The 24070-nt window shown below is 37.6% G+C and overlaps 1 protein-coding gene across 1 annotated transcript in view; it reads left to right on the top strand.

Moving 5' to 3' along the window:
- AKT3 (AKT serine/threonine kinase 3) overlaps positions 1-24070 on the top strand; it is a 70099-nt gene that overhangs the window by 40982 nt on the left and 5047 nt on the right. The window contains exons 10-11 of the mRNA XM_054399198.1: positions 9627-9841; positions 13505-13592. Coding sequence (XP_054255173.1) covers positions 9627-9841; positions 13505-13592 — 303 coding nt within the window. The remainder of the gene's footprint in view (positions 1-9626; positions 9842-13504; positions 13593-24070) is intronic.

Here is a 24070-nt window from a genome sequence, read left to right as displayed (position 1 = left end):
TCATAGATAAACTGATGCAGGTCAATTGAGAGAGATTAGCTGAAGTGAGGATGTGAAAAGACCTGCGTATTATACTACAGAAAAATTTAATTTTGTGGATAATACAGCCAAGGGACCCCCCAACCTGCTCTTTTTTTTTTTTTTTCCTTTTAATGGGAAAAGAAGACCAGTATGAACTAATGTGCCCAGAATAGAGACAGTGGAAAAGGACTTTTATGTTAGTCCTGGTCTTCCATCATGCTCTAGAGAGTGAGTCACAATCATATTTGGTTACCTCTGATGAAGATTTGTGAAGATTAATTGTTGGTGGCTTTTTGAGTTTATTTGGGGGAGGGGTGAGTTCCCGCTGTCACTGGGCTCCTTTTAATTTTGTTGACTTCTGTTAATTCTGGTTTTCGAGAAATGATAATGACACACTCCACCAAATTGTCTGTGCTGGTAAAAGTCTATTGGTGTTCAGGTTCATAATGGTTTTGCTAAAGACCTAAACCTGTAGTGGTGCTCAGACAAGACAGCTTCATGTACGAAATTCACTTAAAGTTAATATATTTTTGGAGGGTGAGAGGAAAGTTTGTTTCTCTAGCTTTAGACCTATTTTGTTTTTTTCACATTAAAACTGTTTAAAGAATTGTATTTACAAGCAAAAAATGCTCTGCTGAAGTATCTGAAGCAGGTATCTCCACCATTCACCTTTCGTGCCTCAATGGCAGTTTATGGTTACTTTGCACCTAGAATCAGTATCTGCTGCATTGTTAAGGAATTGCATTGTATTTCTGTGCATTTCTACCCTTGACTTGGTGTTTTTCACTTCTCCAGCATTTCTGTGAGATTTCATACACCTGAGTAGCTACGAGAGTCTTTTATTCCTTGTCCTGTCATAGTTTGGAGGGCAGACACAGGCTGTGACTGTCCAGAAGTAGACTCCTTGAGCATCTTATCCTGTGCCTCCGGCGATATGGTGCAGACAGACTCAGTCAAGATGGATGTGTGAACTTTTGTGGATATATTTTTGGATTTTGTTCCTTTCTTTGAATGTAATCTTTTTTAAAGCTGAGCTAATTACGTAGTCTCAGTTTTACTGTTGAGTTAGAGTACCTGATCAACTTTCCAACTGTAAAACAGTTTGAAAATCAAATGCAGCTTACATGCAAGACCCAACAAAATTAGAAGTGTTAAGTACGTTTTGGCAGTTCACTTTTATTATGCCCAGTCCTCAAATGTACCAGCAGACAATCATCTGAATGTTAGTTATTTTTCACATGCTTATGTGATCACACAAAAAGTACATGCTAAAAAGAAGCAGATGGTGACAGATGGGGAAGGTTGAATAAGGTGGTTTTGGAAACCTAGAAAAAATGCACTTCTGTAATAGTGTAAAAATAAAAATTCTTTGATCGCCAAGTTAGAGTGAACAAAATAGAGTACCCCCTAGCTCCTCCCCCCCATCACAAACCCCCACAAAACCCCCTTTACTGATAAAAAGAAACTGATCCTGTGAGTTTTCAATGTATATTTAAGAAAGCATTTTATACAGTGTTGTTTTGTCCAAGGATAGAACATTATTTTTTATCAGCCAGGGACTCAGAAAGATGGTAATTGTATTCTTTCTTCCTTTCCAAGTGCTCCATACTCAAAGAATGCTGTCAAAAGGGTAATTTAAAATTTTAATTTAATAAATTTAATTTTAACACATATTGGTAGTTTTGCAGGTTGTAATAATATTTTTCTTCTAATGTCACAAGAAAGATTTTAGCCCTCTTATTACAGTGGTAAATAAATTATGTGCAGTGGGGATACTCATATGGCTAGAGATTATCTGTTACAGGCAGCATTACCTCTTTGTCATATAGACAAATATAGAACTAAGTTAAGTAGAGAAGATATAATCAACAAAAAGTAATCTTCTGTGTGTAGACTGCCACATCCAAGGACTTAACCCTATGAGGACTGAAGATTTGCTTATTCATTTGTATTAGTTGAATAGAGTCTTAACATTCATCTCTATTGAGTTACATAATTTAAAAAAATCCATAAAATAATTCAAATATTATGTGTATTTTATTCCATAAAATAAGAAGTATCTAATTTAATGGGTATTTAATTGCTAAGTTCTACCAACGCTGATGCCAGAATTACTTTTTCTTTTTATATTAGTGTTTGCCTTAACATACAATATGCAATATTATTGTCTCAGGATGAAGCAGAATGCTTTGATTTTGATTGTTGGCTTTTGCTTAAAACCAAAAAGCCCCAACTTCTGATAACTTGTTCTTCTTTCCCTGAAAGTATAGTTACTATGCTCAGTACCTAAACACTGTAGTTATGTTGTTGTGCTTTAATTGGTTTTCTTTTGGCTTCAAAAGTTCAAGTTTATTTACTCTCTGTTTACCTAGATGTTCCATGCATAATATGATTCTTAGCAAAGGCACAATAGATTTTATTTCACCTGTGGAAATGTGGTTTAGTGTTGGCATGTGCTCTTCAAGAGGTGTTTGTTGTATATTTGGCTATGTTTTATTTGTGGGTGAGGACCAGTGGAGGGTTTGAGAAGTAATAGAAGTAATAACATCTATGCCAGAAAATATTTTCCCTTCTGATTTATGGGAGATTCACAATGTGGCATTTCTTATTTACACTACAACTCGTAACTATGAAATTATTTTTTTACAGGAAATGGAAATGCAAAAAAGTTCTTTTATCTTGAAATGCTAGAACCTCGTGAAAATTCAAGCGTGGTCATTTTTTCCCTTTTGTTACCTGTTATTATGTTTTAGTGTACCACGTTGTGTCACCTTATGCTCATAAGTCATCCAGAATGCTAGTGATTTGAATCTGGGCATTTTTTGTCAGCTTGGTATTGCTTGGGATGAAACTGATGGAATGTGGATAAGGCAGGATATCCACAGCAGAACATAATTTATTGTCAATAACCAGTATCAAGATCCAAAGATGGGAAGCATTTAAATAAGGATATGAAAGCATTTCCCACTTACATGTACAGATAAATTAGCAAAAGGGATAGACTCAGTGCTGAAGCCGAACAATCAGTGATGTAACAAGAATTTGAGTTTTCATGCAAGCTGGTTAATCTCACCAGATACAAAAACTAATTGTCCAAATGCAGTATCAAACTTCTCAAGGGGAAAGATGCACAAATATGTAAAAATAATAAAATAAACAAAAGACTGGAAAATATATTAGCTCTACACTACTCACAAGTTGCGTATTCAAAACAGAACTTGAAAGCAGAGAGCAATTTTCTCATAAAACCGTTTTTTTTTTTTTTTTAGAACAAATAAGTATGACAATTCTTCCAAAGACTGTCTCAGTAACATGCTTGAAGCATTTCTCATTAATTTTCATTTAATCAATGCAGACATTATTTTCATCTCAGCAAAAGCCTTGAATTTTTCTGAGAGTAATGAAGTGTAAACTAAAGCTCAACAAATGCTGTTTAACATTAGTAAAAATTCAGAATCATCTCAGGAATAATGAGCAACCAGAGAGAAATATTAGAATCTTATTTATTGCTTCTTTTACATCTTGCATCTTACGGCAGTGTATGTTATGGAGACTACTGCTAGTGTGGTGCTAATACGGATGTGAACAGGTCTGCAGTTTTTCTTCCAAAAGTAGAGTTGGTGGAGTTGTGAGAGGCAAGTGTCATCTTTCTGTAGACTTAAAGATTTTTTTTATTTTACTTGCTGTCTTCTTTGAAAGGTTTGTGTTAATTCTAAAACAGAGGTATTTTAGCTTTCTGGCTTAGGGTGTTAGGTGTTTGCTTTTTCCTATTGAATAAATTTTACTTTTGAGGTGTCTTTTTAATGTGATGTAATTATTTTCTTAGGGGGTTGTTTTGTTTTACTTCTGTTGTTTTTTATTTCCAGGGTTGCCATTGACTTCTTGCAGTCCTTTATTTTCTCACGTGCAATAGTGTAACTTTTTTTTTAAGATGTAAGTTATACTGAAGTCAGAGTCCCTTGTTAGAGCGTAAACTCATTAGCAAATATTACATGCTCTTTGCTCTAGGAGGCTTTACTTAGTTGACATTTATACCAGAATGTACTATTTCTGATGCAGCACGTGTGTCAGGAAATGCTATTTTTTTTAAGACTGCACAAAAAAAAAAAATCTGTGTAGGGTGGGGAAAATCTCTAGTACAAAAATGTATAAGGGAGATTGTTTAGATTAGGACAAGCAGTAAACCAGCAGTGTAAGCCAGGTACAAAATGGAGAAAAACTACTTGCAAAAATTAGAGGAGTAACAGAAAACTTTCTTCCTTGGCTTAGTTCTCAGGTATTGATTTCCCAGGGTATCTATAACCCTGATGTATTGTCTTTCCAGCTCCTTCTAATAAAAACAATGAAAATTTTCTCGTTGTAGGTAGTTGTTACCCCAATTGATAGAAAGATGTAGCAAATGTACTTTTAAACTTCTGTTGAATATGTGGGTGAGTATTTGTTAGCAGACCAACAACTGTAGCAATAAAAATGTGTGAAGGCTTACCAGGAATGCTTAAGGAACATACACTCCACCTGAACTGTAAGGTTAATTGAAAGCAATTTTCCCCCCTTAATTTAATAGTACTTCGGTGTATCCAAGTTCTCAGTTTTCTTTCACAGCATAGGTGTGCAGACAATTTGTTTAGATATTTAAATATTTTCCCATCTGTTCTGTAAAAATTTTTGATTGAGCAACAAGCTATTTGTAATGTCCTGTCAGAAAGTCTGTATCCGAATGTATTAAGGGAAATCATAACTAAGTAAAAAATGTGATTGCTTTTCAAATAAGTTGCCTTGGTTATCTAGCACAAAGAATGAAACCAGTATTTTGATACTGTTCTTTTAAAGATAAAACCCAATGCTGACAACCATTTGTAGAAGACTGACAATGAATTGCATGAAGCCTTTCATGCAATGAGGTCATTGCTAAATTTGTGTGCATTTTCAGAGTCTAGAAGTTAGAGCAACTAACTACTGTGTAGAGGTCTGTGAGAAGTATATTTCTTGATTGTGTGAATTTCTGGTGGGTAACGAAAAATATTTTAGAGGCTGATCACCAGAGATGTTTTGTTTCAAGAAAATACAGTAAAAACAGAATTAAGGGATTTTCTGCATTCAGCCAAGTTTGTGTCTGAGGCAGTCACACTTTGTCCAGTATTCTGTGGCTAATGAATTATAAGAGAACCCCCATTTCACTGAAGGCAAGACAAAATGCGTAACTCATATAAGATGATCACAGACTTCACCCATTATACTGCTGGCTAACCTCCTAAAAAGAACAGTTTTCACAGAATCTTGTGAAAGCATTGTATGTGTTAGTATTGACTTCTCTTGACTGACTGTTTTAATTGCTTGCTTCCTAAGTTTTTGCCCAAGCCTTTTGTAAATAAGAATTCACAGATATGTCTCAAGCTGCTGCCTCCCAAAAAACTTGCAACTCTTGCTACTGAAGAAGTAAAGAGACAATAAAAGATATCTTTTCACTGGTTTTCACCATGAAAATTAAATGGACGTCAAATTCTGTGGACTCTATTTCAGGCTTTTGAGGAAGTGATGTGATCTTAGCAGTCTTGAGTATGTTTGTGGTCATCTTAGTCATCACAAAGGCAAAGTTCAGGCTGTGAACTGGATTTTTTATCTTATATGTAGTGCTTGATGGTCTTCCCTCTGTGTTTGAAGCACTATCCCACCATATACTTGGTCATTGCTGATAATACTCTCCAGAAATCCCAGTGTGCAGAGACAATGGAATTACTAGAGAATACTTTGTATTCCCTTGTTACAGCTGGCTATTCCAGGTATATCAGTGTATTTAAAAAGAGTTGAGTTGCCTTTTGACCAGAATACTGATGAAAGTTTTAAGGTAAATAGATAGTTTTCCCTTAACTGAAATTATTATTATCTGAAATTATTAATATTATCCAGTGCCCCTAAAATATTTATAAAAGCACTAAAGTACTTGCATGTGCCTGGAAGCAGATGCCTGACTAATATTTCTTGCTGTTAGAAAGTGTGGATGTTACTTAACCTCTTGCATGTTTCTTTAAGACTGGAAAAATACAAACTTCAATAGCATCTCTGTAAGTGGTTTTTAAATCCAGGCCGTATCTTCCTACTGCAGATTTAGGTGTATGTTTGAGAGGAGCTTCAGCACCTGTCAGAGTGAGTTTATGCCCACTTTGGAACCCTGTTATACTGCTGGCATGCTTTAGACATTTGCCTACAGGTTGGGAAGAGAACGACACCCTTAACATTTCCATTAAGGAAGCACAGCTATTGCAGCTGTCTGGGCGTGCAGGAGTCAGTGCAGAGTCAGTGTAACTCTGTGGCCCAACTTTGGGGCAGAGTTAGTTTGACACTGCATCCAATGCTGCCTGCCTTGGTGTTCTCACTTGTGCTACTACAGCTGTTCATGTGGTTTAGGCCAGAAAATTGATGAAAAATAACCTGGGGGAAACTTTTTATTTCCCTTGTTTTTCTTAGTACTGGTCTACTCTCTGATGCAGTGTGTTGCATAGTTTTGGTAAGGTAAGGTAAGCTGTGAAAACAGGTCAATTTTTTGAGCAGTGTCACTCCTCACAACCAAAGGAGCATTTCTGAAAGCAGGTATCCACCTTATGGTAGGGAAAATAATGAATTATTCATAAGTACAAAGTCTGCAGCTGTGTGTCATGTTCATTTTAGCACTGAATTGAAGCTTTCTTGACCTGTGTTCTGTGTAATTAAAACCAAATCCCTCAAATCCAAGAACTGTTTGGAAAGGATTCTGTAATGCTAGGGCAGCGGGTATATACATGGTCTCATGCCTGCCCTAATTGTATGGATTTGGTTGTAGGAACTGCTGGACACCAGCACTTCCATTGATTTGTCACAGTCTACAAATCCTGGAATTTCTGAACACCATTAAGAAGTAGAAATTACTTAAAAGAAGTGTGTGTATTTAGTGTGAACGCATTGTCCACCATCTAATTACATTTACGTTAAAATAAGTTGAGATGGATTTTGCTTTATTTACACTATTTTCAGGCTCTTTTCCTTTCGCCTAAATGAAACCGTTTTGATGCTCTTGCTTGTCTGGCTGGCTGTAAACCAGGTATTTAAACAAGAATAAAGAGTTGCCAGTTTTGCCAGCTGGGGATGAGAACCCGGCTGGTGATATGCGGGTTCGGGAGGCAGTTAATCCAGCTTTTATGCTTTTTTATGATTTTATGTAAAAAGAGGTTAAAAATCACATTTGGCTCTTTCTTTCTACCACTGTTTTGTTGCTGTTGTGGGAATGCAGCAAAAGGTTGCTCATACTTTTTATTATTATTAGGTAAAGTCCCGCATAAATTAGGTAAAGCCCCAGACACATTTTGCTTTATCTATTGGCCATGTGATTTGCCTTGTTCAGAGAATGATAATCTTTATCTTCCTGTTGCCTTTCATAAATCACACATACAAACCACACCTTAACTTACTTGTACAAAAAAAAAAACCCGTACCACTGCCTTGCAATTTTATGTATTTTACTAGCTTCAGAAGAAAAGATTAGGTAACTGTGCAGATAAGAAAAACAGTAACACTGCTGATAGATATAGCAGAAAAATACAGAATGCTTTTATTCTGTGGCAGAAGAAATGGTTATTTAAAAACAGGCATCACAGATTTCTTATAGTTTTTCAGCAAATAGCTTGCAATATGCTCAAACTCATAAAACATTCAATTAATTTTAAAATGCAGGAGTTATTTTAGTTAGTTTTGTCAAATGTACTTATTCAGATAATTTGTTGTATTTTACACTTTCCAAAATTTCACCCTCTATTTGGAAATATCAGTGATATAACGAGTATGTGTGTTTTGGCACAGTTGTAAACAGTATGTGTTAACGTGTTAATATTTATGATTTTTTAATCTTATATACACAAGAGGGATCTTTAATACTCTTCGTCATGTTTCTACTACTAATCCTCACGGACAGTGAAAGACAGGAATTAATTACTGTGGGATTGTTAAAATTGCTGTATTGGATCAGACTGCATTTAGTTTCTGCTAATAGCATTTACCAGATACTTCAGAGCGGGGCTGGGTTTACTGGGGGAGAAAAAGAAGAGGCAGCTAACCTTGTTAGCACTGGCTAGGGTAGTGCCTGTGTCCTATGATGTACTCATGGCCACTTAGTGCCCTCATATGGGTGAAGACTGTTTCAGAGGAAATTACTGGAAATTGTCTTACACTTTTTAAACAATCATAAGATAATGTACTCATTAAAAAAAGGTTCTTTATGATCTGTTAGAGGTTGCCTTACTTAGTAAAACCTGGAGGCTTTGCTACACGTCACCAGATTTTCACTACCATATATCTAAATGACTGTTCCTGTATGTCTGCTTAGTATTTGAATCTGGATAAGCTCTTTATGGTGCTTATTGTATGTGTCGGTGTGTTGTGAAAAGTATTTTGTTTTCTGTGGGTTATTTTGTTTTGTTTGTGGTTTTCCCATTTTTTAAAAAATCACTTATATGTGCTGCCTTTCAGATTTTGCCTTTTACTGGTACAGAACAACTCTTTATAATGAATTACCTAATTTTTTATCTTCCTGTTTATTATTTAAATCTTAGTTTTTTGCTTTAATTTTTTTTGTCTCTGCAGCAATTTGACACATAAAATTATAGTGTCTTCCATAACCATTTATGAACTTCTCAGTGTTGCATCTTTTTTAAATGAAAGCAGATGATCTTCTACAAATCCACAAAAATGGGGATGATACGTGTATATGTTCAGTAGCCTTCCATCTCCGTTTTGCTTATGGTTTCATTATAGGCTTATGCTGCTGCTGTGTTGGCTCCATTTAATATGAAGATGCTTTAAGGTCAATACTGCTTAGATTCCTTATTCCAGTTCTCTGAGGCTTCTGGGAGAAGCGCTGTAGAGTAGCTTGTTTCTAGGTACACAATATTGGAGGCATTATGTTAACAAATTGTATAAGTGTTACATTTCTGTTATCATACCAACATAGTATCATAGTAAATATATTGTCATATAAACATTGTCATACTTCTTTGCATTAGCACTGTTCACCTGTTTGGACTATTTCGTGGAACATAAAGAAACTGTCAGGAGAAATGCATTGAGGACTTCTAATATAAACAGACTTCATAAAGAAGTTAAGCTTATCTTAGTAGGATTAAAGTGTTTCTAAATTTGAGACTTTTTACTTACAGGTGGGGTAAAGTGAGGGGAAGTGACTGAGAAAGGAGATGCTTCACTTCTTCCAGAAGAATGCTAACTGAGGGAGTAGTGCCCGTAGATAGATACTGTTCCTTCCTAAAGCTGTGCATACACTGAATGGGGTGGTAGAGGACAAGGAAAGGGTGAAATGCAGTTGTGATCATTTTGAGCAGGTCATTTGCAGTTTTTTATTTTGCTTTTAGCAGTGTAGTTCCAGGTATACCTTGGCTTTCAACGAGTTCAGGTGTGTGTCAGTTGTGCAGTTTCTCGTATCGAGCCAATTCTGGGAGTCCTTGTTAGCATACTGTGAGAATAAAGTCTTGGAAATACATTGATATAGATATGCATCAAACACACTGAAATGATCGTGTCTGAAATAGTGCAAGTCTTACAGCATGTTTTGGTTTCTGTCATAGGTGTTGGAAGATAATGACTATGGTCGTGCAGTGGACTGGTGGGGATTAGGAGTTGTCATGTATGAAATGATGTGTGGAAGATTACCCTTCTACAACCAGGATCATGAGAAACTATTTGAACTGATACTAATGGAAGACATAAAATTTCCTCGAACTCTGTCTGCAGATGCAAAATCATTGCTATCAGGCCTACTGATAAAGGATCCAAATAAGCGGTAAGTGAAATTGCTTGAGTATACAGGCATAATAAATAATTACACTGGGTAACGTGAAAATAGGCCAGTGGTGCCTGGTCTTCTGGATGGAGGACCTGTCAGCTACAGGAAAGTGTCATATGGAGCCATGTAATCTCAGATTCCCACTTTTTCAATAAAGCAATGATATGCAAAGTAAGTGTAAGAAACAGGTTAAAACCCATGTGAAATAGAACACTTTTTAATTCATTCACAGCAAACAGGGATCTTTTCAGGTTTAGACTCTGTGCTGGAACAAAGGGAAAGCTCAGAGTATGACTAAACCTGAGCTGCCTATAGTGTCTCATGAAGACTACAGCACGTTTGGTTGGAGAAGTGATCATGCCAGAAGACATGTATAGACAGCCACAGCTAAATTTTATCTGGACACATAAATAAATCACACAATAGACTAAGAAAACTAGTCGCTTGTTATATACCTTTGTTGTGGTGAAGGGGAAGAGTATTTATTAATTACCCACATGACAATAAATAATAAACGATATGGCAAACAGGTATTAATAAAAATAGTAACCCTTTATTAATGAAATATGCCAAAACTCGTTAAAAGGATCGTTTGTACGGTTGGAAGATATATTTACAATGGAATTATGCAGTCTTAGGGCAAATATAAACTATTCTTATGCAAATTAGGAGGCAACAACTTGGAAAGAGAAAGTCCCCAAGAGCAGGTAGCGCTCGATTACAACGGGAGGGGGCTCAATAAGAACCGTTAGACCCAAAGAGCAAAGAGTTAGTTACTCACAGCTAGTTTCACCCACATAGGGATGCTGCTGCTGCTGTGTTAGCTTTGGGGTGCTCTTGTGAGGTGCGGCACGTCGGATTGCTGGCAGGAAAGGTTTCCCGCGTGGTCCCAGGCTGGTCTGGCTTCAGCAGACAGCGGGCAGTTAACGACGCTCTTTGCCACAGGCGCTTGCTTGGTTCCTGGGAAAACTGAGGCACAGCACGATTCTGGTGGCAAGGGGAAGCAGGCTAAGGAGACTCTGGCTTCTAGGCTTGTGGCTTCTCTGGCTTGCACGTGTGTGGCTCGTGGCTTTATCCCAGGCTCTGGACCAGGCACTCAAGGCAGGGCAGGGCAACTTGAGATGGCAAGGCTTAAAGCAAGGCAAGGCAAGATTGAGCAAGGCAAAGACGACTACCAAGTCACTTGTATATATACAAATTGCCAGAGATCGGTTGGTCCAATGGGGCACTGAAGCTAACGTGTAGCTGCACGATGGAAAAGCGTTCTGCCAGGCTATAACCATAAAAGGCAGAAGCAAGGACCTTGTGTCTGGGGGAGCAGTGGTCAGCTTATGTGCTCTCACCCCAGATAAACATCTTGTTTACCAGACAGGCAGGAGTCCTGTCCCCTTTGTTCCTTTTTCCACGTTGGCCTGTTTTTCTGTAGGAAGAAGGGGAGAGAAAGGAACTCTGTCTAGACATCTTAAGGCCTGTCTTGATTTGTACTGGGCCATGTCATGGCCCTACCAGGACAACCTTGTGACTGAAGTTTAAATACAGTGGTTTGAAAACAAGTGTAACCTAACTACTGCCTATGCCCTTTTGTAGTGGGCTTTTCCCTGTGAGATTGTTGCCTGGGAGAGCCATTTTCCCATGGCTCCTGCACTGGACCAGCAGTGTCCAGTCCCCTGTGGTTCTAAATTGGATCTTTGTAGATCAGTGAGATTTGTCTTTAGATCCCCTCTTTCCCCCCAAATTTATGTTATGTGCATGAGTTTCTTGGCATGTTTTAAGGCTTCAGGCACTCTTCTGTCTGTCTTTGCTAGTTGTCCTTCATCCTTAAATTTGTTCTCAAAAAGTTTTTGATAGTGGGCATTGTGGGCACTCAGGGCAGGACTGGTTGCAGTGTCTTTCTGGAGTATTTGCTGTCATGCAGCCAAGTGCAGTGGCCAGAGCAACACAAGTGGTCAGCCTTTGTGCTGCTGCCCAGCCATGCCAGTTTAACTGAATTTACTGTACACAGTAAAAGCAAACTTTGACCAACCAGCCAAATACATGGAGAGCAGAATAAAAATGGGTTCCTTTAGCAACTCCTAATGCATATTAACCTCTGAACAATCTGACCTATGAAATACATTAACCTTTAGAACTGAAAATATACTTCCTTGTAATTAATCTTTACAGAAAGTAGTCTTATTACAAATGTAAATTTACAAGATTATTGATATCCAAGTTCTGGTGCTAGCTAATGCTAAATACAGTGGGAGCACAGAGGTTTAACTGCAACTCAGCTTTCTCTGAGCAGCTGAATGGGAAGATATTGAGAGACATCTGGAGAATGCTAGCTAACTGGGATGCTTTGCAGAAATGTGGAAAATTTTACAATGAATAGTTGAGAAACAAAGGGGAATACAGCTCCAGAATATTATTGTAATTTGGCAGCAGGGTGATACCAATACAGATTCTTTTTCTTGATTCTGGAAATCATTGCTCCTTGAAATAAGTACTTTAGAGAGGAGTTTAACTTGCTTAAAAGGTTACTTTTATATTTTTTCTTTCTATCTTTACCAGTTCCTGTTAATGAAACATAAACTGTTTGTGTCACTCTTCTTGTCAATATTTAACGTGTATGGGCTGCTTGTTCTGTTAAGAGTAGGTTTTTGTTCCATTGCAACTTCTTTCTGTTGGACCAGCAGAATAGCTAGTCTCAAGATAGGTGAGAGCTGAGCAGACCTGAAAAGTCCCATGTGCTGTTGAAAGAGACAGAGGTTCACTTCACTGGATATGTGCTTTTTTTCTGCACCAACAGCAGCAGCTCATGGGAACTCACTAAACTTGAGTCAAATTTCACTTGCTAATGCAACCAGAAATGGCTAATTCTTTCCATTTTTTTTTCACTGTGGGGTTAGTTTTCTTCCAGCCTAGTGAACTGACTCAGCTCACAGTCATAAGTCAGATTGATGCTGTAGATGCCAGTGAGAGGGGGAGATATATGGGTAGAGGTGAGACCCTCCTCTTTTGGCAGCATCGCTCACTTCTCTGAGCTCAAGTCACCTTGGGCAATTTCAGCTAAAGTAGATGGAATTCACTTCCTGAGATGACTGACCAGACAGAGTCTGGCTTTGGCAAGGTATGGGCCAAAGTGGATTGTATGGTTGTTTCCAATGGCCTTTAAATAACCTTCTCAGCAGGGCTACATTTTATTAATTTATACTAATTTAGTCAGATCGAGACTTATTTTATGGTAATTCATTAATTGTTACAGCATCCAGATGCAACAGCAGCAGTGTAAAAATGATGTGTGGTGATACTGATTCAGTGCCTGGCACTTCCTTGGCAAAGTTGTTGGTTTCCCAGCAGGTTTGGTTTTGGGTTTTAATAGCGCCAGAACGTTAGTTAGTCTTTCAAGAAAACTGAACTTAGGTATGTTTTTAAAATGAATGAATTATTTAAAAAGCTTATGATGGACAACAATGAGCACTGTAGTTTGAATAATGAAATAGAATAGACTATGACATGGATACTTCTACTATCACACTTTCTCACCTGAATTCAGATTAAACAGGTGAGAATGATATATTAAATGGGTGAGAATTGTTCCCAGATAGTTAAAAACAAATGATCACTTTTCCAGCCATTTCAAGAATAACGCTTGTTTAATATTTTCCCCACTCTCTTTAGACTTGGTGGAGGCCCAGATGATGCAAAAGAAATCATGCGTCATAGTTTCTTTGCTGGAGTAAACTGGCAAGATGTATATGATAAAAAGGTATGTCTTTATGTGACACTGAGTAATCTGGCTTCTCTAAGGTGATTTAACTGATAGTTATAGGACTGCAGCTCTCTGAAATGGATCATGTTTTCCTTGCAACTTTCTGTGTTAATAATGGATAATTATTCTGCACTAGGTGTGCTTACTTAATTTTTCATTTTTCAGTAACAATTTTGCAAACCAACCTAAACTCAGCGTAGATTCTTATTTTATTATGCAAATACCCATAACTATTCCTTTCATTTTTTCTTCCTGGGCCTTTAAGAGAAAAAATAGTTGTATGGCTAAAGACAATGTGAGAAAATATAATGGAGGTTTATCCTGAATTGTCTTTTTATTTCTGCCTTCTATTGAAAAGTTATTTTCTGGAAATAGGAAAATGAAGTAATTGGAAGGGACTCATAACAAAAATGTACTTTATGATTGTTTTTATTTAAGTAGAAATTGTTTTCAAACTTACTTTCAAAGAGATATCTAAAAGTTAAAATAGCATTAAAACACTGAGCCAAAACAGCTTGTGGAGAAAGCAAGAACTGAGAATTCAATTGGAATAATTATTTCTAAATCGAGTCCTGTTTCTGTAATGATCAATACTTTCAGGATGATTTTAGAAAATGAATGTATCTTACTCAGTAGTGAAACGTCAGTTTGACTTGAGTTGTTTTATACACAGAAGCTGATTTTATCTTGGTAGTTGTGTTAAGAATTTACTTGTTGCTATAACCCTCTTCTATTTTGATAACGTGGTGGGTTTTGGTTTTTTTTTCTTCCCTCTCATCTGTCTTATATTGTTAATCTACCACTTGAGCTGTGTAGTTTTAAAAGATAGATTTTTCTCCTCTTTTTTGCTTTGTTCAAATAAAAGGAAAATGGAAGACATCTGAATGAGCAGAATATGTTTATACTACAATGTCAATGATACAAACTGTTTTTTCAGTTGTTGTTGAACTGGAATTTTAAAAATGTGTGGTTGTTGGTGTGGTACTTCTCTGACAAATACCAAAATTGAAATAAGAACCTGTATACGATGATACAAAATATGGTACTCAGAAGTTACTTGATACAAGTGTGATTTTTCCCTGGCAGTATCATGTGCTTTCAAGAAACTCTAAGTAATCAGAGCAAGTATATTATTCAGGTTAGTGTATGGGCTCAACCACTGGTTGGTTGTATAAGGAGATTTTGGAGAAGCACTTGGAGCATGAAATTTAAAAATACAAGTTGAGGACCTTTATGAAATTTGAAAAAAAACAACAAAACAACCAACCAACCAAATCACCAAAATTGATTTAATTGAAGGGTGTTAGGAGTGGGTGAGAGAGGAAAAGCTGTTATGCTACTCTTGCTCTATTGAAAAAGATTTCTTAATTATTTTATATTAGAAATAGAGGTTTCAATTCTACACTGTGTTCAGCATCATATTTAGTTAAGAAAATGCAGATATTCTTAATTTTTACGTACACGTTTTGAGTCCTTGCAAATCAACATGACAAATGTCTTTCAATCAAAATCTTATTCTGAGATACGAAAATAAAAGAAGGCATTTTGTAAGCATACATAAATGTATAACATTACATAAAATTATATAAATTCATATAAATACATAAACATATAAATGCAAGTATCTTTGCTTTTGTGCTCATGGAGGTGTATATAGCTTATTGGAGCATTATAACTGGTGAAATTGTAGTCATTCAATGATTACTCTGTCCACTGTTGCTTCAAGAAACTAAATTTGCCAGCAGAAAATTAATTGAATTTCCTCAGCTAAACTTCAAGGATCATAGGAATTGCTTTTGTGCAGTATTGACACACAGTGTGCTCTTTATGGAAAAATAACTCATGGAGGTTACTTCTGACAACATCTTTGTCTGTTTAATTAAAAAGTAGGTTTGTTGCTATAATAAAACCATTTGTCTCATTGGTTAAAATACCCAGTTGTTCCTTCTGCACATAATCTTACCAGTTCTGAAGTATGCAGAGTATAAGACTGTGCTCTGAAATATAAACTTCAAACATAATAATAAGGTTAATGAACATTCACTGAGTATGTTTATTAGAATTTTTGAGGTTTTGGTAATATACAATAACTCAGGAGGAATATGATTTTCAAATACATTTATTCTATGTTTACTTCTGTTGCTGTCTATTATTAGTATAATTAGTATACTAGTATAATATTAGTAGTATAATCTTCAGTGGTAGGATCACTTGATGAAATTGATAGTTGATATAATTATTTGTGTAGTACAAATACTTCAGTATACTTGCCTGAGGTTTACTTACCATGAAACTGTAGTTTTCTGGCTGCATTTCAGGAATGTGTTTCTGTTAGCAGTGAAAGAACAAAAGTTCACATTGAGAGTAATGGAAACCAAAAAATCATGTGTATTCTAACTAGTTGCTGGGAGATAGTTTTGTACGTGTGTGCTCTTGTGCTCCTGGGCCACTACTTTTGTCATTTTTCCTACACATTAAGTACATCTTTGCTTATTGGTCTCACTAGAGACAGAATGATGTATCTGTAAACTTAAACTATTTAACGCAAAAAAATAGTAGCTTTGTCGGGTCAAATGGATCCAAATGGTCAAATGGAATTATCAGCTCTCTGATACTGCTAATTATTTAAACTAATTTGGTACTATACAATGATAATAAAATACTGTATAGCACAGTGGAGCAGAGAAGCTTGTTGCCTTTAAATGAAAAATGTATAGTAGTTAGCATTTGTGATCAGATGTATTTATTTTTGGCAGAAAACCCATGAGGGCATATGAAAGAGAGCATCTTGTGCCAGGTTCTTCCTGTGATCATCTCAGCCCTGATGAGTCTTTATCTCTGTGCCTAAGCATGAGAAATTGAATAGTCTGGCAAACCCTGAAGACTTCAAAAACCCGTATACTTCTAAATAAAATATTGGTTATATATTTAGCATATATATATATTTGTTATATGTTACAGGAAGCTTTTTGAAATTTCTGTTACTCGTTTATGAATTGTTTTAGCATATTTTTATTTGGCTTGCAGAAATATTCTTAAGTTGTTGAATGTTCTGTGCAGGGTCTTTGACCGAACAAATTACAGGTAGGAATTTTGGTATGTCTTCAGAACTGCAGCTTGCAGCACTCGGGTAGCCTCTTGACAAAGGAGATCCAGACTTTTTGGAGAAGCCTGGGTTTCCTCTTGCATGTAATATGGGTGAAAGAATAAAGAAGCTATATAAAAATTGGGACTGAGGTATATTTATCTCCGATTTCTGAGAGTACTTCTGATTGCTCGTGAAGCAAATTAGGGAGCACTAACAAATTTATTTGCTAGTACTGGGAAGGGAGTAGGCCCAAGTGGCAGGAATGGTTAAAGCTGGGGTGTTGGATTTTGCTGCAGGCACACAGAGCACTTGTGAAGGCATCTATCTATCTGTGGAAGGAGTGACTTTTAGCATGAAGTCTGACAGCTGCAAGAAGCTGTTTATTGCCCTTCAGCTGTGATCACCTTTACTTCACTAAAGACATAGCTCAGCAGATGATGAAATCCCAAGACTGAAGCCCTGGGTGCAGGCCTGGCAAAATCTGCAGTGTAGTTACAATGTTTGAGTACTTTTGTGTATCAGATTTTAAGGGAAAAGACAGGATTGGAATAAAAGATAGGAAAATACCAACATCTAGTTGTAGGCAGTTGCTATTTGAGTTGTAACTATTTCTGTACAATTGCCAGCAATGCCACAAAGCCTGTAGAAATGATACTTGCTTTTGTGTTGTTGCCATGAGAAGTGGTGAATGATCAGAAAACTGCTAACCAGTCTATCTTTTCATTGTGTTTCCAGTGATAATTTGGGTGGGGATGAACCAGTCCTGATGTGGATGATGACTGACTAGCTTGAAGCTCAACTCCAGTTACTGTCTTTCTCTCAGCTGAAACTCTCATTTGGAGGGGGAAGGACAGGGATGTCTCTAATCTATTTAGTAAACTAGATTAAGTTATTCTGTGGGAAGTGTCTATGCACCTAGTCTTCCTTCTCCATCATAGTGTGTTTGTCCAGCCATTCAAAATTTATTGGAGAAGGACATACTGACTGACAGATTGCAAAATCTCATCAGCTCCTGTTCCCTTTGGTGACTAAGATAACATCAGGGAAAGGACAGACAATTATTTTTGGGAATAGAAAATCAGTATTTTAAAGGACTTACAGATTTTTAATTGAAATACTGCTTTTCATGATCTAACATTGAAAGCTTTATCTAAAGTTTTATATTGTAAGTAGCTCTACATGATTTTTAGGGTCACCAAGTATTTGTTTTGATGGGAGCTTGAAAGATGTATAAATGAGGGACATGGGAAACGTAAGAAAAATACAAAATTATGAGAAAAGTTTTGCAAGTGTCCTTTTAAAATGTTGTGGCATTTTGTAAGCTAATGTTTGGTTTATGTGGAAAATAGACTATTTACTTGGAAGATAATTTAGTAATTAGCTAGTTTGTTAATACAAATACTTTTTATTTTTGAGATGAGAAGTCTGTTTGTGAATTGTGAAATGTTTTGAGCACTTCCAACTGAGCACACTGGTGATGAAATGTGTATTTCAGTGATGTGACCCCATTCTCTTCCCACAGTGGAATTTATTGTTTTCACCATTCCGCTTTGGCTAATCTGTCTCTTCTGTCAGCATCTTGAACACCTTTGCAGTTTTGGTTCTTCAGGGAAGTTTTAAAGTAGCTGAAAGTTTGATTTCTGGACATCAAATCATGAACACCCAATTACCAATACTTAATTATCTTTCAGAATCAGAAAGAGCTGTAACATTTGACATAGTTTTTGATATACATCAGACTTGAAGAATAAACTAGATGGAAATTGTTGAAATACAGTATATAATAATGATACAAATAATTATTGTAATACCTTTTTTGTAGTTATTTTTATAATAAATTTTCAAAATACATGAGCTATGAAAACAGCAGAATTTATCTCATACATGTTAATATATTAATAAGGAAGAGGCATGTATGTTGGGATATGGCAATGAATTTTTTTTTTATTGCACAACTTGGAATGTCATACTGATGTTGAATCATTAGTGAGATTCAAGTAGTTATTCCTTATGAATGAAATCTGAAATCAGACAACAGTGCTCGTGCTAGTATTTATATGGTACATAAAGAATTGACGTGTTTGGGAGTTTTGATACTGTAATCTAGTTACTTTGCTTATTCAGTGGTGATAGTGTAGAGCTCTTCAGAGTACTATGCAGCTGCATTCTGTTGGTGCTTAAGGCTTTTACAGTACTATTCAATTTGAGTTCATTGAAAGTAAAATTCCCTTAGAATTAAAAGGAGAAGGAAGATCAGTTTGATGTTTTTGAACATTATATTTTTCATTTGGCAGATTGAGTGCTTCACTATTACTTTGAAGTAGTTTCAGCCACTTCCTATGCAATGCCAAGACAAATGATTCCTGTCAGATTATCTTTGAGCAAATGTTAGCTATTTTCTCTCATACTGAAGTATTTGTGTAGCTGTTCATTAAGTGTGAGAACGCTCAAGATGTAGAACAGAGCCTGACTGTTCATCTCTGTGTGGCTGTAACAGTCAGGAATTGTACCTGGCCTTTCTCTTCCCCAGGAGATGGGTGGCAAGTTTCACAGGTCTTGAACTGTGGAGAAACCGTAGTGTTTCTCACACACTGTTCTTGATAGATGCCAAATGGAAATGCCATTCACTGGAGACAATAAAGACACTAAGAATTTGATATTGCTTCTGCTGTCATTTTCAGCATCAAGCTTTGGAAATGGCCAGGGCAGATTCGGCTTGATAAATGACCGTGAAATTGGATTTTTGTCTTGAACATCAACTCTTATAATAGTCACTTAATCAACACAGAATCTTGACTTCAGTTTCTTTATTTGTGTACACAAAATGCACATCCATGCGTATGTGTGTGTAATGCATAAATGCAGAAAATCTGGATTTCTGGTCCATAGAGTAGATTGTCAGGCACTGGAGATTGTGATAAATGTAGTCTCCTTTCTGGTTTGTGTGTGTTCTGCCTGAATTTGCATGGACGCCTAGAGGAGGAATGTTGTCCTGTGCTAAAGCTTGGCACCTGAGAAAGAGCAGTGTGATTCTCTTGCAGACTGAGAGGGTCTGTGCTTAACAAAAGCTGATCGTAGTCCTTTTGGACACAGGTTACTGGGTGTGCCTTGTAGTGCTCACGTTACTCTTGGATTTTCTGATTTCTCAGGTCAGAAGTGGGGAAAATCTGTGGCAATAGCAGCTTGATACTATTACCTTGGGGCACCAAATGTGAAGTTCTGCTGACTGTAAAATGGCATCTTAGTGTTGTAAACATCAGAGCTGTAGTTTATGTTGAGTGTTTTGTTCTTTGTCATTCAGTCTCCCTTCAGTCTCCCTTGGGATGTATAGATAAACTTCTGAGTTCTTTTTCAGACTCTGTCAATTGAAGCATTTATCTCTGCAGCAGTTGCACCTTATTCGTCTTTCCACTTCATTACAGCTGAAATTTGTGGAGATTTACTTTCTGTTTTTAAATAAAATCTGACAATAAATGAACAAAGGTGGCACCCCTCCAGAAAGATGATTGCCAAGTTTCTGTAGATGGTCTGATGCGTTGGTGTAACAGCTTACACAATCTATCTTGAATGGTTCTGTCCCCAGTCTTCTGAACATGGTGCTGAAGTACCAGGCCCCTCTATGTACACTTGCATGCATCATTTATACCATACTCTTTGCCTCTGCTTTTTCTGAAAAGTTGCTAGGAAGGGATTTTTTACTGCATTTCTCTCATTTTCTTCTGGAGGTGATGCATGAGCTCTACACAGGTTCCTCATTTCTTGGCAAGAATTAGTTTAGAAATTTTTCCCATTAGAACTGGAATCATAACTTGCAAGTATCCCAACAATTATATGAAGGTCAGAGAAAGAATTTACTTGGGTGAGGAGGAAGTGTGCCTTTTGTGACAAGTCTGAAGTGGGATGTCCTCAAGATTTTATCCACAGTTGCTTCGGCATTGGTGGGCTAGTGGAGATCAAAGGGAGTTGATTCCCAGTTCTGGCCGTCCTCAAAACTGTGCTGATAAAATGATGCTGTGAGGGAAGGAGGCAAAATGTATGGAAATAATTAAGAATCATTCCTGCTGCTTTCTGTTGAGTTGTCTCTGTGTATTTTAATCTCAGTCACTGTTTCCTCTTTTCCACAGGATGTAGGTGATGGTTGGTGTATGTGAGGGCATAGCTCATATAAATGCCAGCATAAGCTGTTGTGGAGGGTGACATGGTTGAAGGGTTTGGTTTTGCAGTCACTGAAGTTTCTGACTGCTTTTAATGTGCAATTACTGCTTGTAATTGCATTACACTGTAATTACATTGCACTGCTTGTAATGTACAGGCCATCCTCACGTGCTGAAAGTTTCAGCCAGTGCAGGGAAGAAGGCCAGCCAGGATGAACAGAGACATTTGCTTGCAGCTAGGGGGAAAAAAGGAGTTTGTGGTCATTGGAAGATGGGGCAGGCCACCTACAAAGTTGTTGTGAGGCTATGCAGGGAGAAAATTATAAGGGCCAAAGCCAAACAAGAAATCAATCTGGCTTCAGCTGTTAAAGACAGCAAGAAATGCTTTTACAAATGTATTAGCAACAAAAAGAGGACTAAACAGAATCTCTGTCCTTTAGTGGATGCAAGGGGAAATATAGTGGTCAAGGATGAGGAAAAGGCTGAGGTACTCAGTACCTTCTTTGCTTCAGTCTTTAACAGTAAGACCAATTCTTCATTGGATACCCAGCCCCTTGAGCTGGAAGATAAGGATGGGGAGCACGATGAAGCCCCTGTAATCCAAGAGGAGATGGTTAGTGACCTGCTGCACCACTTTAGGCATACGTAAGTCTGTGGGGCTGGATTGCATACATCCAAGGGGACTAAGAGAACTGTTGGAAGTACTCACCAAGCCACTTTCCATCACTTGTCAGCAATCCTGGGTAACCAGGGACGTCTCAGTTGACTAGAGGCTGTCAAATGCGAGTTCCATGTACAAGCAGGGCCATAAGGAGGATCCAGGGAACTGTCAGTCAGAGTTAGGTGCCAGGGAAGGTCATGAAGCAGATCCTTAGTGCCATTATGCAGCATATGCAGTGCAACCAGGTGATCAAGCTCAGTCAGCTTAATGAAGGGCAGGTCCTGCTTGATGAACCTAATCTCCTTCTATGACAAGATGACCTGCTTAGTGAATGAGGGAAAGGCTGTGGATGTTGTTTTATCTAGACTTTAGTAAAACACTTGATACTGTCTTCTGCAGTGTCTTCCTGGAGTATTTATGGCTTGGATGGGTAAACACTTCTCTCTGGCTGCATGGCCAGGCATGAGGGGTGGTGGTGAATGGAGTTAAATACAGTTGGTGGCTTGTCACAAGTGGTGTTCCCCTGGGCTCAGTGTTGGTATTGATCTTTATTAAAAATCTGAATGAGGGAATAGAATGCACTCTCAGTAAATCTGCAGATGACACTGAGATGGGATGGAGTACTGATCTGCTGTAGAGTAGGAGGGCCTACTGAGGGACCTGGACAGGTTTGATTGATGGGCTGAGGTCAATTGTATGACATTCAACAAGGCCAAGTATTGGATCCTGTACTTAGGTCACAAAAACCCCTTGCAGTGCCACAGGCTTGGAGAACAGTGGCTGGAAAGCTGTCTGGCAGAAAAAGATGTGGAGATGTTGATTGACAGTTGGCTGAATATGAGTTGTCAGTGTCAGCCAGGTGTCAAAGAAGGTCAGCAGCATCCTGGCCTGTATCAGGAACAATGTGACCAGTGGGACCAAGGAAGTGATTGTCCCCCTGTGCTCAGCATTTACAGGGCTGCACCTTGAGTACTGTGTTCGGTTTTGGGGCCCTGCTACAAGAAGTATATTGAGGTGCTGGACTGGTTCCAGAGAAGGGTAGCGAAGCTGGTGAAAGGTCTGGAGAACAAGTTTCATGGGGAATGGCTGAGGGAGCTAGACTTGTTTAGTCAGGAGAAAAGGAGGCTGGGGGGAGACTTAATTGCTCTCTGCAACTACCTGAAAGGAGGATGTAGTAAGCTGGGTGTTGATCTCTTCTCCCTAGTAACAAATGATAGGATGAAAGTACATGGCCTCAAGTTGTGCCAGGGGAAGCTTAGACTGGATATTAATAGAAATTTCTTCACTGAAAGGGTTATCAAACACTGGCATATCATCCCCAGAGAGGTAGTTGATCACCATCCATGGAAGTGTTTAGAAGAAGCAGTGATGTGGTGCTAAGGGACACGGTTTAGCATCAGACTTGGTAGAGTTAGATAATGGTTGGATGCAATGATCTTAAAGGTATTTTCAAACTAAAATAATTCTTTGATTCCATGTCCAGGATATGAAGGGCACTGCTGGAAGACAGATGAATCCTACAACACCAGTGACATAAATTTGCATTGAGTTCCTCCTTTCTACTTACAGCCTGGGGTTCCATGTGTTTTACTTGTTTCACTCCCCCAAACAGCTAAGCTTCTGCCTTGAAGTTTCATCAGCTGATTTACTGCATAATAGCAATAAATAGTTTTCTATTAAGCCTAGCTACTGAGCATCAAATTGGAGCACCAACTTCCTCCCATCATCTCTGATTGAAGAATTTTATTTTAATGGTGCTTTTCATACCCAATTGAAATTATTATTGTAATTATTTGTTCCTTAAGAGTCATTTAGATCTGTGCTTCTCTTCCAAAAACAAAGTTTTATAGCCATTTCATGTGAAGGAAGAGAATGAGATGGCCTAAAGTTGTAGTTAGTCACGTTCATTTAATAAAAAAGGGGAACCAAACCAAACCAAAACCCAGAGTAAACAAGCAATCAGCCAGTAAGCTTTTGAGGAAGAAACTTGTCAGCTAATGCATTATTGTTTTCCTGTCCAGTTGCTCATCCATGTATTGCTATATATTATGATCTTACCCTGACCTTTCTCTTGTGTTTCATGAACTATTTTGACCTAAATCACAGTTCTTAAAGACTGCAGTGAGTGTTTTCTCCTTCTCTTCACGTAGCAGTTGCAGCATGAAAAGTCTCTGCTTTACTTAAAAGCAAGAGTGGTTTGTTCTGCTGCACATGTCTGTTGCTCCACTGGAAAGTCATCGTTTCTTGTCCATGACTTGAGAAAAGAGAAAATTTTTCTTAAGATTGTAATCTTTTCATACTGAATTTATCTGATCTTCAGTTGCTGAAAACTGTGGATGTGCAGTGGTGGCCACAGCAATGTGTACTGTGTATCGTAAACTGTGTCTGGTGCACTGAACTTGGTGAGGGGAGGGGGTTTAACAGCAGCTCTGCTCCCTTTGCAATGGGTAAATGAACAAATTAGTTGTTTGATGCTGGTGTTCTGGAATTGAGGAGAGAGATAATATGAGCAAGCTCTGATGATATCAGTGAGCCATAATGTAACCTATTATATAGAAACTGATACACATCT

The sequence above is a fragment of the Indicator indicator genome, chromosome 2 (genome assembly GCF_027791375.1).
Source record: "Indicator indicator isolate 239-I01 chromosome 2, UM_Iind_1.1, whole genome shotgun sequence".
NCBI lineage: Eukaryota > Metazoa > Chordata > Aves > Piciformes > Indicatoridae > Indicator > Indicator indicator.
Note: the sequence above shows the minus strand (reverse complement) of the source record. Positions and strands in the feature narration are given on the sequence as shown.